This window comes from Nuphar pumila, chromosome 8 (assembly GCF_984573655.1).
Source record: "Nuphar pumila chromosome 8, dmNupPumi1.hap1.1, whole genome shotgun sequence".
Lineage (NCBI taxonomy): Eukaryota > Viridiplantae > Streptophyta > Magnoliopsida > Nymphaeales > Nymphaeaceae > Nuphar > Nuphar pumila.
Window position 1 is genome coordinate 124,606,897 of NC_143256.1, and position 15,673 is coordinate 124,622,569.

The 15,673-nt window shown below is 41.3% G+C and overlaps 1 protein-coding gene across 1 annotated transcript; it reads left to right on the forward strand.

Moving 5' to 3' along the window:
- Positions 1 to 7,061: 7,061 nt before the first annotated feature.
- Positions 7,062 to 11,629, forward strand: LOC149830596 (protein LIKE EARLY STARVATION, chloroplastic-like). Its single transcript, XM_090015875.1, has 4 exons — positions 7,062 to 7,833; positions 8,590 to 9,269; positions 10,126 to 10,322; positions 11,035 to 11,629. Exons 1-4 carry the CDS (start codon positions 7,299 to 7,301, stop codon positions 11,411 to 11,413), a joined length of 1,791 nt encoding a protein of 596 aa, XP_089872001.1. The 5' UTR covers positions 7,062 to 7,298; the 3' UTR covers positions 11,414 to 11,629.
- The last annotated feature ends 4,044 nt before the right edge of the window (positions 11,630 to 15,673 follow it).

Sequence of the window (15,673 nt, forward strand, 5' to 3'; positions counted from 1 at the left end):
TACATAGGTCATCGGCCAGATCGACTCTCATCCCTTGGATGTAGGCAACGTTATTTATTGGACTGGTGACCAGAATTGATAACTTGTTATCCATTGATAACGAGTTACAAGAAAATAGGAAAAGTCTCAACTACCGTATCAATGGATAACGGATAACACCAAAGTAGGAAAAAGCCTAACCATTATCCACGTATGTAGGTATATCGTTATCAAAATGTAACGATTTGCCAACTAATATCCTCTCGTTATCGAATTATCTAAAACAACTAATATATACACAGAGAGAGAGCATATCCCATGAAAATAGGTCACAGTCAGCAGGAGATGCAACCTCCCCGAAAAAACCCAAAAAAATCAGTCAGTACCAAAAATTTCTGCTGAAGCTATCTCTGACTACTGATTTTTCTCCACCGTCAGGAATCCAAATTTCACAAACAATTTGACTGAAACCAAATGCAACGATGAATCTCCGTGTCCAAGAAAAACCAAAACCTGAGTTTTTCCTATTTCCGCTAATAACCAAGGATCCAAACAACATAGAAAGAGGACGAAAGATCAACTAAAATTAAGCTTTTAGGCATTTACTCAAACATTTGGCAGGCATAACCGAATCTCATCATGGACGAACAGGAACCAAATACAGCCGATTTTTATCGATAATCTTTATCAAGGCAACGACACAACCTCTCAAAAAAAAATCATAACCTTAACAAAATCTCGTTGGTGATTCTGCAGCTACCACTAGAACCGATCTACGAAGAATTGAAAAAAACAAAACAAGAAAAGCCTAGAAGAACCAAAATGAGGCATCAAAAGCCAGAATTTCCAGATATCGAAGGAGAAAAGGGAGTTTCTTTGAAAATCGAATCGTACGAAAGGAATGGATTTTCTGTACAATCGAAGACACAGTCGTGCCTTAGGGAAAGGTAAGAGAGAGAGAGAGAGTACCTCTGGTTGCCGGAGAGTAGTCGCTAGAGAGTGCGGTTGCCGGAGGGAGGATCGCCAGAGGAAGGCTCGTCCAGGATTTTGAGAGAAGAGGGCGAGTGGGAGAAGGCGGCGTGTGGGAAAACTAAGGTGTCAATGGATCGAGTTTGGTCCGGACCTGACCCATACCAAAGTTCGATGATAAAGGAGGTCCGATTAAAATCCTGGTGGAACTGAAAGGGTTCAATTAGTATACGGATCCGGGTATGGTTTATGACACTTCGTACCAGACCCAAGTCCGACCGGAGTTCCGATTAAGATTCATAATTTTTCATCGTAAATAAGATTAAAAAATATATTATTTTATCGAGTATGAATCAGGTCTAATTCATGTATATCTGTAGGACCCAGGTATGGTCTTTCTTATAGTGGGTCAGATCATACTTGAGCCTGGACCAATATCAGTACCTTAAAGTCGGATTCAGATTTGGACCTAACCCAGAGCCAAACCAGGTCCGACCCTTGACAGACCTAGGGAAAGGGAGAAGAACATAGGACTGGAAAACGAGATGAATCGTTTGGGGCTTGGCACGTGCTCAGCTCTAAAGAGTTCATTCAAATTCGTGAAATGGACTCAAATGGAACACTAACAGTCAACGGTGAGTGTTTGGCTTGGCTTGGCTCGGCTCGGCTCGGCTTGCTTAACCTCTTCAATTAGATAGAATGAGATGCTCAACCATTGAAAAAGGGGAGCCGTCTCATCGTCTTTGGTTGTAAATTTCGAATCTTCCTTTGGTTGGACGGTATATATATAAGGCCTGCGGGCTAGCCTGTGGGCCCCCGGCTCGATCCAAGATTTGGTCGAGTTGAGTTTAAGCTCAGTTCAGGTCTTCTTTTGAAAACTAGGTCTAAGCTCAACCCATTCAGGCCGAGCCATGGGCCACCCAGCCCTGTGTGTATATGTGTGTGCGGTGTATTGGTATGTGAAAACTACGGACATTTGCTTAGCCCCAAATGACAATCATTCTCTCACACTAGCTAGAATGATTTTCGTTTGCCCCATTTCTCATGTGAAAGCAAATGTGAGAAAATGGCGTGGTGAGATTTCAATCACATTTGAGGTTATTTTGCTTATTCTCATGTGATTCCCAAATACACTGTCCACATTTCAAATCATATGATCTCTAATAACATGAGATGAAATTAGCGATTTTGAATCAGATGATATGCAAGCAAATGTCTGCAAAATCACAATATTACTCTTTGCTTTTCCAAAAGTAGATGCACTGCAAAAAGTAAACCACATTCCTTCCTCAAATGCAAGAAGACCCAATCAATCATCTCTCTCTCTTCAATCATCTCTCTCTGTGTGCGTGGTTTCTTCTAATCCAATGGATCCTGGTTGAGCTTGGCTTTGTTGTCTGCTGCTAACTGTTTGTAGTTCCCTTTCTTTTAGCCTTTTATTTTTCTATATTTTAGTTTTTTTTTTTCTATATTGTTTGGTTCATGGTTTCAAGATTTTGTTGATCTTCATGTCTGGTAATGTTGATCTTCTCTCTCTCTCTCTTCCTGATCTTCAGTGCTAATTGCCGTTAAGGCCTCCTTCGGATCCGGACTGATCGCCTTGTTTCTGATTTGTATTTTGTGTTTTTTTGGCTTATGTGTTCTTTGTCGGTCTGGGTTTGCCGGTTTCAACGTCTGTTGAACGTAATGTTGATATCTTTGATTCGTCTCTCTCTCTCTCTCTCTCGTATGTCATAAAACTAAGGTACAGTTGTTTTGCTCTCACCTGAATTTGCCCCAATATCTCATGTGCAAGAAAACATGAAAAGGGGCATTGGGACTCCAAGTCATCTTTGGAGTTGTCTTACTCCTGATACATAATCAATTCAGGGGAGTTATCATCAGGAATCCTTTGGATGTCATTAATCTTAAGATGAATGGCATACAAATCATCATGGTGGGATGTCCATATCTTGGATGGACCCTACCATTTTTTTCAATGTTGTTCAAGCTTCGGATGAATGGATTGGAGGGTTTAAAACAGATGGCTCTCTCACACACATACACTGAGGTTGCCCAAGTTGTACCGGGGGGCATAGAGAAGGTGTTGACCCCTTTGTCCCAAGTTGGGCTCTCACCTGGTGTATGGGTGCTTTTTAACCGCTGAGCTCAGCGAGAACTTGGGTGCCAGTCAATTCACCCAAGGTTTACCTCGCAGGGGGTAGGCCCGTCAAGTGACATGGTTTTCGGAGAGAGTTCCTAGTCATAAAAAAGGAAATGGGTCACACACCACTGCATCTTATGGGTGTCATTCATTTTCCAGATGAACGCTATCATGTCCACCAAACATGCTCTTCTCCAAAAGAGTGCACTGCCATAAGGAAACCAGATTCCTTTTAGCAAATCTAAGAGCATGTTTGCATGTCACAGAAAAAGAAGGGTTTTTTGCGAAAAGGAATAGGCACCCCTGCCATTTCTGTGAGTCCCACAATGCAATAGAAAAGTGGGAGCTAAATAAACAGCTTCCATTTTACACGCTGGAGCCCCTTTCCACGGATTCAGTTCCTGTAGAGGGTGGTCTGATTTGTATTCTGCAGAAGAATGTGCCGCAGCACCTTATTCGGTGACATGAAAATGCCCCCTAAGACCATCTCTCTCTGGTTGTTGAACTTGGTTCCTTTGGTGGAATGCTGGGTTTTCTTGCTTGTTTCAGCAAACACGCTCGCTTTTAGAATTCCCTGTCAATTGCTTTCTGTTTTTCTGTTAAAAGAAAAGGTGGCTGGAGCACCCGAAGAAGACTTGCATTTTATATGTAAATGTTCCAAGGAATGGGGTTTCATCTTAAACCAAAGAGAACATGTCATAAGCTTTTTTTTGACAGAAAACTGGGGTTAGGCGTACCCCTACCAGTTACCAGTTATACAACTATACCATAGTAATTAGAACTTGCAAGGTGACTTGCACTAACTGCTCCTGCCACACAAGCGGAGCCCCCACCCCCTCCCCCCTTGGTAAACATGTCATAAGTTGGTCATACAAATTTTCCATTTGTATTGATGTGCGTTATTTAGCTTCCAATCATGTCTTAGAACCAAGAACATAAAAGCCAACAAAATGAGTGTGACTACTCGATTACACGATTAAAAAAAAAATTATCCAAATCCAAATTTGAATAGTAAATAGAGCCATCCATTTGCAATGGAAAACTAAATTTCTGATTATCACCAATGGGGCCTCGCTTGTGGCTTGTTTGGTAGGAGCAGCGACTTCATGTCACCTTGTGTTGGGACGTTGCAGGTTCAAAACCCAATGGTATACTTGTATATTGGTATGCCCAACCCCAGCTTGCCTATAAAAAAATTTCTGATTATCACTGGATTATTTTGAAGCATCATTACTGTCATGAGCTTATTTTTTTAAATAAGTCAATGCAGTGTGGCGGTTCTTCCTTACCGTCGTAAGCCTTTCCTATCGCTCTATCACGGGCATAAAATGTTTCGCAAACGCGCAACACGCCAAGTTACCCAGTCTAGCCAGCCTAACGGCCAAAGGCCGTGTACCAACACTTTTTTATGTGTTGAATCATTTCATTGGCCCTGCGCAGTTGCCTAACAAAAGCTGATCAAGCGCATTTTCAAATTTATATTCTATGTAGTCCATGTCGCTTAGTGCATAGTTGTCTCATACCAGCTATCACTTTCAAAAGAGGCACAAACTTTACCTTAGCTTTACGTATCATACAGTGTATTGCAACTCTATGTGCATGACACAACAAAACCTCGCCACCGAAAGAATAAGACCTTACAGCCCCCAGTCTGAAGACCAATTGATGATTGAACATCATAGCAAAGAACACCACCCAGACTCATTCATCGGCGTCTAGGCATTTACTCGCCTAGCCCCAAGTCACCATACTCGGTTGAAATCACCTAATGTGATTCCTAAATAAATTAACCCTAACCTACACACACCCCGTGAGTCCAACCGCTACATATGGGACATCCTGCAAGCCGAGAGGTCTTTAACCAAATCTTCAAAGACAACATTCTCTCATCTGCTGCCACTGCTTAACTAAACAATGCTCAATGTTTGTGTCGTTATACAGTGATACACTAACGATGATACAATTGCCTATTGCATGCCATGCTATCACCACACATCACCGATCAAGCTAACGCACAGCGCATGTTCTTACACTCGACGTATTTTTCACTCAGTAGAGCCCCGCAATACACAAGCTCTATTCCGAAAGCTCGATCCAGGACATTCTTCCACACCCAAAATCATTGTCGTCATCGACAATGTCAGTGCAAATAAGAATATAGTCTTCACTGATATGTCAGTTTTCCTTTGTACTTATCTTTGGTTTACTTTTTTATTCAGCCTACTCAACTTGTTCTAGTTTTTATTCACCATCACCAAGTTGTATTCCTTAACGCATTTCTGATCACTTAGACAATGATCTTCTACTTTATCAACATCGAGCATTCTTAGCTCGTGAGACCCCAATGCAGTCTCATACACAAGCAGGTCATTCTCGCGTGCACGACAAGTATGTCATCTTCATGTTCATGACTGGGGTGCCTTCCAACCCCAACCAGGGCAATTCTAAGTCCTTCGTGGTTCTCGTAGAGAAAAACAACCACCAATGTGTGTTGCAGAGACATCAACTTCCTTAAGCACCAACTTGCAGTTTTTCAATTGTCCAAAGTAGTTCTCATGTGGGGGATGCATTCTTGCGTATCACCCCAAAGTAGTAACTTAAAGTGTCTTTCTGAGCACTTGTCCTCACAAGAGCACATTAGCCCAATGTTGCAACTCTCCTCATGGAGTCAGCACGCTGTAACTCTCTCTCAGAATCAACAAAATGTTTTTGTAGGAATCGATGAGCCACGAACAACAACTTTTTTTGCACACACAATACATAGAGGATCTGTCAACTTCAAGGGACCAAAACAGTGACCATTCTGTTCAGTATGAACACTCCGCTAACCCACAACCTTGGGAGAGAATCTACAAGTTTAATTAAGTTTCTCGTACTCAAATATACAAATCTATCCAGCTGAATCCAACGTGTATTCTCTATATATATAAGGCAAACATCACGCTCCACATGTGAGTCTAACGCACAACTGGTAGAAATCTTTTGACTTATCTATATTCTTTTAGTTAACTGAACAACAACCTTACACTTCTGTTTACCATGATTAAGATGTCACATATCATCCTGCCAACATTTTTCTTCTGTGCTCGGTCAACAATACTTCAACTGCAAAAATTTGTGTAACCAAGATAAACTATCATTGTCCTTTTCAGTATCGCACACAATAAACAACAAGGTCTCCATGAATCATTTTTCTTTGATACCAATTTGTCATAAGCTTATTTTTTTAATAAGTCATTGTAACGCGACTGTCCTTCCTTATCGCCACAAGCCTTTTTTTATTGCCCTATTATAGACATAGAATGCTTCGCAAACCCGCAATGTGCCAAGCTACCTAGTTTGACCAGTCTAACAGACAAAGGCCGCACACCAATATTTTTTTATGTGCTGAATCATTTTCATTGGCATTGCACACCACTCAGTGCGTAGCTGCCTAACGGAAGCTGATCAAACACATTTTCAAATGTGTATTCTATGTAGTCAATGTCACTTGGTGCATAGTCGTCCTATATCAGTTGTTACTTTTGAAAGAGGTACAAATTTTACCTTAGTCTTATGTGTCATGTAGTGTATTGCGACTCTATGCGTATGACACAACAGAACTTTTTCACAGAAAGAACAAGACCTTGCGGCCCTCAATCAAAAAATCAATTGATGATTGAACACCATAGCGAAAAGCACCATCCATACTCATTCGCCGACGCTTAGGCATCCTATAGCTCCGAGTCATCCTCCTCGATTGAAATCACTTAATGTGATTCTTAAAAAAATTAGCCCTTACCCATACGTTCTCGTGTGTTTAACTGCTACGCGTATAATATCTTGCAAGTCGAGAGGTCTTGGCTGACATTGCTTAACCGCTTAAAGTTTAATGATAGTGTTGCCTATCGGTGTCATGTTATCAAGCTAACGCACACCGTGCGTTCTCACACTTTCCGTTCAATAAAACTCCGCACCAGTTTCGAAAACTCGGTCCGAGACAGTTACGTTGCTGAGATTTGGTCGTACGGAACTTACTGTTGCAGCTCGACGTTCTCTCTCACTCCCTCCGGCAAAAGTGGCGGCAAATCACACGATTCTTCTCTCTTTTCCAAAAGAGAAAAAATTGGACTTCCGATTCCTTCCTGCAAATGCAAGAAAACCCATCACTCATCTCTCCCTTTAAAGGACCAACCGACCATCTCTCTCTCAGCCCACATTCCCCACCATGGCCAAGAGCACCCAACTCTCCATTCACCTCTATCTCTCCGTCCCTTCTCATTCACCCTCCAAACCCATCAGAAACCCGTCTCAGGCCTTCCTCTCAAAGACCCTCATCGGCTTCTCCGTGCTAAGGCCTAAGAGATCCCAAGAATTTGGTCTCAGGGATTTGCAGGAAAGAGACGATGGGAGCTTTTACCTTCACATGTGGAAGAGGGCCGTCTCAAGGTCGGAGATGGAGACGGGCGAGGAGAATCGTCGTAGCTTAGTCGCCGAAGAATCCGGAGACAGTCTCGAGAAGAAGAGCGTGCAATTCAGGAAGATTCTGGAAGTTCCGACTGAGGAGAGGGATAAGGTTCAGAAGCCCCAGGTGATCAACCGGGCGGCAGCAGCCATTGCGGCGGCGAGGGCGAATCTCTCGGAGAAGCCGGCGTCCGATGGTTTCTCGAGTTCAGAGAATTCGGGCTCGAGGCGTCTGGGGACGGATTCGAGTTTGAGGAAGACAGGGTCGAATTCTGGGACAGGCTCCAATGGTGAAGAAGGTACATTTCTTTCTTGGGTGTATTTGTTTGTTCAAGTTTTGAACTGGATGCAGGTTTTTTTGCTCATATATGCTACATGGTTATTTTCCTTCTATTTTTGTTGGTGAGATATGGTTCTCTTTGTTCATAATTGCTACTTGTTTTTTGAATGACAATTTCAACTTGGTATTGATGTTGGCTGCCTATAATTGATAATGACAATTACAAGTTATCAATTTCTTTATGTTTTTTCTTCATTTTTTGAGTTTGGTAGCTCCTCTGATTGGTTAGAAATGGTACTCATATGCCTTTTATCTTTATTATGGGATTTTGAATTGAATATTTGGTTGACAAAATAATGGAAATTTATTAGTTGAGCGTTTGTGCAGTTTCTTCCCAAATACTACCTTGTGGTTTTGTTGACTTGGTATGTCATTTCGATATTTACTGATGGGTTTACTGGTTTTATCTTGCTCATGTATGTTAATGATCATTCCTGTTCCATTTTCTGGTTGTTTCTTTTTTTTTTCAAGTGACTTGGCTTGGTTTTGTTGCAAACGTAAATTGTTGCATTTCTTTTCTCTCCATTTTTGAATTTTTAAAGCATGAACATTGTCATTCCTTGTCAAAGAATGTCAAGTAGACATACTGCTAATTACCCTTTGCTAATGAATGCTCACTCTTCCCCCACCCACAATCTTCATCATTGTTAGTTCTTGGACTCAGTATTAGTCTGCTTTGCTCACAGAAGTTAAGTCTACTACTTTTATTTGATAGGAATACTTGGTGGGAATTCATCTGGTTTTGTCTCTAATCCTGTTCCTCAATCAGAAGCCTCAAAAAATAGAGTTCCTGGTCCAGATTTTTGGTCTTGGTCTCCTCCTATCGATATTGAGGCAGTTTCTAAGGACTCACCTAGTTCACAAACTGCAAGAGAGCAGCGCTCTGCTGTAAATCCTGTAACATCTTTGGTGGAGAAGGAGAGACCAATGGACTCATTGTCCATTTCCTTTGAACGTAAAGTAATGGATCCATTCCAGAGCAAGCATGATCCACCTCTTCCACCCCTTCAATCAATAGTGGAAGTTGATAGAGTTAATGCCTCAGAATCAAGCTTTGAGTTGCCTTCTCATAAAGAAGATAACGTTGATGCAGTATTTGCGACAAATTCTGCTGTAGCAGCTTCTGTCCTTGGTGATCATGGAGAAGCATCCTATGAAGTGAATGAGGATGGCTCGAGGTGGTGGAGAGAGATTGGAGTCGAGCAGAGAGCTGATGGAGTGGTTTGCAGGTGGACTTTACTAAGGGGAATCAGTGCTAGTGAAGATGTAGAGTGGGAAGAGAAGTACTGGGAGGCTTCAGATCAATTTGATTATAAAGAGCTTGGTTGTGAGAAGTCAGGGCGTGATGCTGCAGGAAATGTGTGGCGTGATTACTGGAGGGAATCAATGTGGCAGGTGAGTTCCTTTTTAATAGCTTTTAGAGGTGTTTTGATATCTGGTAAAACAATTTACTGTTATGGGGAGCGTCTGGACTCAAAGACCCAATGTAGGACATGATAAATTTTATCCAGCAGTATCCAAGATTTTGTAAAGAACAGAGTTGCCAAAAGGTTAGATCCTGACTTGGTTTGGGACTGAACATGATTTATATCTGGTTCACGATGAAAGTTCAATACCTGTTATAAAACAAGCCAGATTTAGAGCCTAAAAAATGATATCCAGCCTGCACTCGTTTATTGATCTTGGAGCAAAATATGACCAGTTAATTTAAAGCTGTAGAAATGTACATAAGTGAGATTCTTGTGAAATTTTTGTTATGTTTGAGATTCCTGTATATTTTTTGTTGTGTTCACATATCGCATAAGTGATTTTGTATCAGTCTATACTCTATAGTTCTTTGAAAACATAAAAAACCTCAAGCAAGTTGGATACTGGACACATTGCAATCTAGCCTGCTTATGAGCAATTTTTTTCAACGTCAGAATTTCACCATATTAGAAGTTGATGGCTTCTGTTCTGATCTTGCCTAAGTTTGTAAGCAGTGAGTTGCCTTGCCTCTTCCATGTTGCGCCATGCACCTTTCTATCTGTCCTATGCAGCATCCACCGAGGTCAACCCCCCCCCCCCCCCCCGAATCCCATCCGTTGGTTTCCATTAGTTGCAGTTCATATCCAAAATGCTGGTATTGTTCTTAAGATACTATTTTGGTCCTATGCTTAAGACTTTAATGGGAATAAACAATAGCACCATGGAAAATAAGTGAAGCATGGAAAGTTCACATTCTAATGTTGGTGAGCATAAACATTGGCAGGATCTCAACACCGGGCTTCTGAATATTGAGAAGACTGCAGATAAATGGGGTAAGAATGGCAAAAATGAAGACTGGCAGGAGAAATGGTGGGATCACTATGATGCTTCAGGTTATTCTGAGAAGTGGGCTCATAAGTGGTGCTGCATAGACCCAACTACACCCTTGGAGGCTGGTCATGCTCATGTTTGGCATGAGAGGTATTATATTTGTGATCAGTGGGTCTGTCTCAAGGAACAATTCCTTTCTGCATGCATTTCTTGTTTCCCTATTTTCTTCCCTTATTTCTTTCATGTTTCCTCATGATTAATCTCTCAATGTTCAAGCACATAGAAAACTAAAAAAAGTTTTCAACGTTGTCTTATTGCTTAATTTTCTGAAGAGTGTAATGACGTTATCACTTCCAGTAGTGGGCTGCACCATCTTTGGAGCTGCTTAGTTCATCTAAACAAGATAGATGGAAGCCTATCACAATGCCCCTCTTTCATGTCATTCAGATTAGGAAAGAAAAAGTAACTCTCCAGTCTACAACACTTGCAGAATGTTATATATGAAAAACGGGTGATTTGGTTAACTGGGTGAAAGAGGCTGAAATATGGGTTAAGAGATATTTGTGATTTACTAGTATATGACTTGTTGAAAAAAAATTGCTGAGCTCTGTAGGTGCTTGAAGGAACTCCTACTCCTGTGATGGCAGCAAAATGCCTGAAAGGTTCTTAACAGTTATAATTCTAAAATGCTTAAGAGTGTTTGCATGCCGGTGTCATTTTAGAAGATGACTTTCTAATGATTATAGGCCAATGTTCATTTATAAGATTGCTTTATTGTAATGATTGAAGAACAAATACTTGCCTACAGATGTCTGAAGACATGCATGATTTTTCCTTTCCCTTTTTGTTTATCCTTGAGCAGGTGGGGAGAGAAGTACAATGGTAAGGGAAGCAACATGAAATACACAGACAAATGGGCTGAAAGATCAGAGGGTGATGCATGGACAAAATGGGGTGACAAGTGGGATGAGTCATTTGATGAGAACGGACATGGGGTGAAGCAAGGAGAGACATGGTGGCAAGGAGCGCATGGAGAACTCTGGAACCGCACATGGGGTGAAAGGCACAATGGCTCTGGTTGGGTGCACAAGTATGGAAAGAGCAGCAGCGGCGAGCACTGGGACACTCATGTGCAGCAAGACACCTGGTATGAGAGGCACCCCCATTATGGGTTTCACCATTGCTATGAGAATTCCAAGCAGTTGAGGGAAGTGCAAAGGCCAAAGAGGACTAATCTCTAAGCTGCAGAAAAATATGCCTCTATTAAATTTCCCCACATCTTGGTTTTTGTTTCTGATATGTTCTGATCATTTTAGATTTTTGTAGCTATGTGTAGCATGCAAAGATCGTTATTTGGTATTATAACATGCATACAAGACCATCAAATAGGTCTACAATTCTGTGATTTTCAAATATGCCAAGATTCAAAAGAATATCAATATGCCAAATTGAATGTCTATGATGAATCCAGGAATAGCCTTGTCAAATGTACTTCTTTGTAATGGCGTTGGTCATTGAATCTAGCCATACGGCCTAGCAGGCTGTGTTTGTTTTTGCCAATTTGGCCCTAAGAATTAGGCCAGAAAGGCTGCGCTATCCTAGACCCAGTGGCTAGCCTCATTTACTACTATCAGGCCTGTGGAAGCGTAGATTGTCAGGCTTAAGGCCTTCTCCAGCTTGATTCATCTCCATGGGCCTAACAGAACCAGCCTGTTTAGTCTACATCTGGCACGGCAAACTATTAGCCTGTTTGTTAACAGACATGGCATATGTCAACCCAGATTTTGCTCTACTGCCAATACGGTTGTCATTCTACATAGATAGATCTGTATCAACTGGGCTATTTTGATCGAGCGCAGATCACGTCGGAGCTACCTGAGTCCCCAACTGTTTCATCCATGGTAATGAACGGTGTCAAACCACCATTACTAGATTCCTCATGCCTCAAATGCTCCCCCCTCCCACACACACACAAAATTATTCAGAGCTGTTGATGCACTAGATGAACAACTAGAGCATCTCTAATGGACGACTCAGAGCAAAAGCTCCACCCATGGTGGTTGGTGCCGTTTGGCACCAAGGGACCCTACCCCTGACCTGATCCGCACTCATTTCCATGTAGCTCTGCAGCATTATAGTGTGTAGATACTGACTTGATCTTATAAGACTTCCTGCTTAGATGCTGCCACTCAAAATTCATGGTCAGGCATGTGGTATGGACTATCATTTGTGTCAAAAACCAAACAACTTGGTCTTGGAACCAAGTTGGACTGTTTGATGTTGGTGTGTGCATAACTTATGTGGGCTAATTGTGCAGTGATATGCTGACACTGATAAATGTGCAAAACGTAATGGTGTAAACAAGCCAAACACACCTAACCTAAGGTTGCACCGTTTGGTTTTTTAGTGGAATATCAAATCTAAAGAATTCTTGAGAATATTGGCAGTCAACAAGAATAAATTTCGAATAACTTCCCTCCATTTGCATCTAACGTGGACCGTCTAATCAAATGCTTAGATGATTAAAGAAAACCGAATAGATATGATCTGCATAGTTTATATAGTAATTTTTAAGTTATGCCATTACGACTTATAAGAAGGATTGTTAAAGGTAATAAAATATTAAAAATCAATCTGCTCATCGTTAACAACTCAAATAATTGTGATTTTATTTCAAAAGAACATGTTGCAAGATGTAATCCACAGTGTTAGATTGAATAGGAAGGAGGTTGTTGACCTAGTTGATAATTAGTGTACACCTGTTAATTGCCTCTCTCTCTCTCTCTCTCTCTCTCTCTCTCTCTCTCTCTCTCTCTCTCTCTCTCTATATATATATATATATATATATATATATATATATATATATATATATATATATATATATATATAACAGTGGACGAACATTTCATCCACTGTTATCAGACAAACGTCCGCCACTGGATTTGTGAAAAACAACCTTTAGCGGCGGTCATGACAGCGCTAAAGTTCATTTTTCAGCCAGACAATTGGCAGTGATTGTGACCGCCACTAATTTTCCCAAATTAACATTCGACGTATATATATATATATATATATATATATATATATATATATATATATATATATATATATATATATATATATATATATGAGAACAAAGATCATCCTGCCTGTTAGGTCACTGCTAGGACCCTCCAAAAATCATATTTTTAGGTGTTTTATGCTTAATCTGAATCATTAGATGTGTTTATCATTACCTATTTATTGAAAACAAGTTTTGTTTTAAATTGATTGACGTAAAAATATGAACATTTTTATTATGAAATTTTAGTACAATATCAAACTTTGATTTTTTTACCTCTTTAAAATACACATATAAGCATAAAGATGTTTAATAAAATATGCATTCTCTATTGAGTAAACAATGATAAAAACACATCTAATGGTTCAGATCAAGCCCAAAACACTTAAAACCATGTTTTTTGGAGGGTCGTAACTGTGAACCAATGAAAATAAGGGTACTATATATATATATATATATATATATATATATATATATATATATATATATATATATATATATATAGAGAGAGAGAGAGAGAGAGAGAGAGAGAGAGAGAGAGAGAGTAATACATCCGTAATAAATGGGCATGGTGCTAAATGAAACATACTATTAAAATTTTGGATTTTTTCCTAAATTCTGATCGTGTAGATGTAATCTATATGCTTATTTTTATAGGAATCAGTTCTTAGAGAATTTGATTACGATGCTTAGATCAAGGTTGTTAAATGCACTGAGGCGAAGCGAGGCGTTGAGCATGTTACGAAGCGAGGCGTAAGCCTCGAGGCGTTGGAGCGTACGCTTCATGATCAACCGGGTCCAATCGAACCCGATCCATTTTCACCCCCCGAGACCTGGACCCCTAGGGCATCCTCTCTCTCTCTCGAGGCCTTCGGCACCGTCCGCTCCCTCGCCCAGTTATGCCTCACCGGCTCCCAGAAGGACCACAACCGATTCTCCGGCCAGATACCCTCGGAGATCGGCTCGTTGCAGGGGCTATCTATCCTGGATCTGAGCCACAACGAACTCAACAGCGGCATCCCCACGTCGCTCGCCTCCCTGTCGTCCCTAAACAGTCTGGACCTCTCTGAGAACAACCTCTCCGGCGAGATACCGCCGGAGCTCGGCAGACTGAAGCCGACCTTCCGCAACTTCTCCAGCAACGCCCTCACCTGAAAGATCCCCAGGGCCTTCGACACCGCGGCGTTCGATCAAAGCTTCCTCCAGAACCCCCAACTCTGCGTGTCCGACCCTTCCCTAACCCGAACACTCCGGCGGTGCTCCTCCGACGGCGCAAGTGCAAGGGAGGTTTCCCCGACGGTTCTCATCGCGATCCTTGTCGTCGTCGGGATCCTTGCCCTCTTCGCCATCGGCTTCGCGGTGCCAACTTGCTCGTCAATGTCCCCGGCGGCGGATTTTGGCAGGAAAGGGTCGGTTTGTAGGGACTACACAGATGCGTACGCACTTGAGGCGTGCGCTTCACATGAGTGAAGCGTGTGTTTCAAGCCTGAAACGCCTCAATGCAATGCCTCAATACCTTGAGCGTGCGCTTCGCCTATGAGGCGTACGCCTCTCACAACACAGGCTTGGATAGGTTTTATAAGGTTTCAAAAATTAAGGGCCTATATTTTCATAAATGTTTGAAGCTCCAAATACCATTTTTCACTCTAGAATGCATGATCCAAGTGTTGATTTCTAGTAAATCAACCACGTTGAACAGATCTTAAAGTCAAAATTTAAAAAAAACACAGAAAATCCAACAAAATGATTCATTTAGCACCGTGTCATATTTAGCAAGGACATGATTATCTCATACGCGTTGACAGAAAGTCGTAGCATGCATGCTTTGTCTATGTCAGAACAATTTCATCCCACGAATATGTTCAGCGTGGTTTATTTATTAACAATTGTACATTGTGTGATGCTATTGCATAAATACACGCGTGTAGGCAAGTTGAAGCATGTGATTTCTCCAATTACAAAATTTGAGACATTGTGTGCCGCTATTGCATAAATACACGCGTGTAGGCAAGTTGAAGCATCTATCCTAAAGGACCAGCTTAGCTTATCAAGTATGCACGTATCGGATGTCACCCAGACAGAGAACGGGAAAATCAAAGGACAGTATTCAAATGATCGCAATACATAATACTAGTAAGATCCTCATAAAGCTTGTTATTTATTTGTATTCCTCAGAAGAGAGTTTCCTATCACTTCAAGGCTCAGTTGGGGAGCATTGAATTGAGATGAAAACACCATTTCAATGTGTAGACAAAACATAGCTTTACCAAAATGTGGTGACCATTACAAATGCAGTGTTTTAGCAACACCACTGCACCCAAAACCTGAGCATGAGATCACTGGGGAAACCGCACACATCTTCGATTCAAGGCTCCAAGGCAGAGCCTAGAGGTACTTTTCTCTAATATTTTCCCAAAATCGTAGTCTCCCTCGAGAGGGT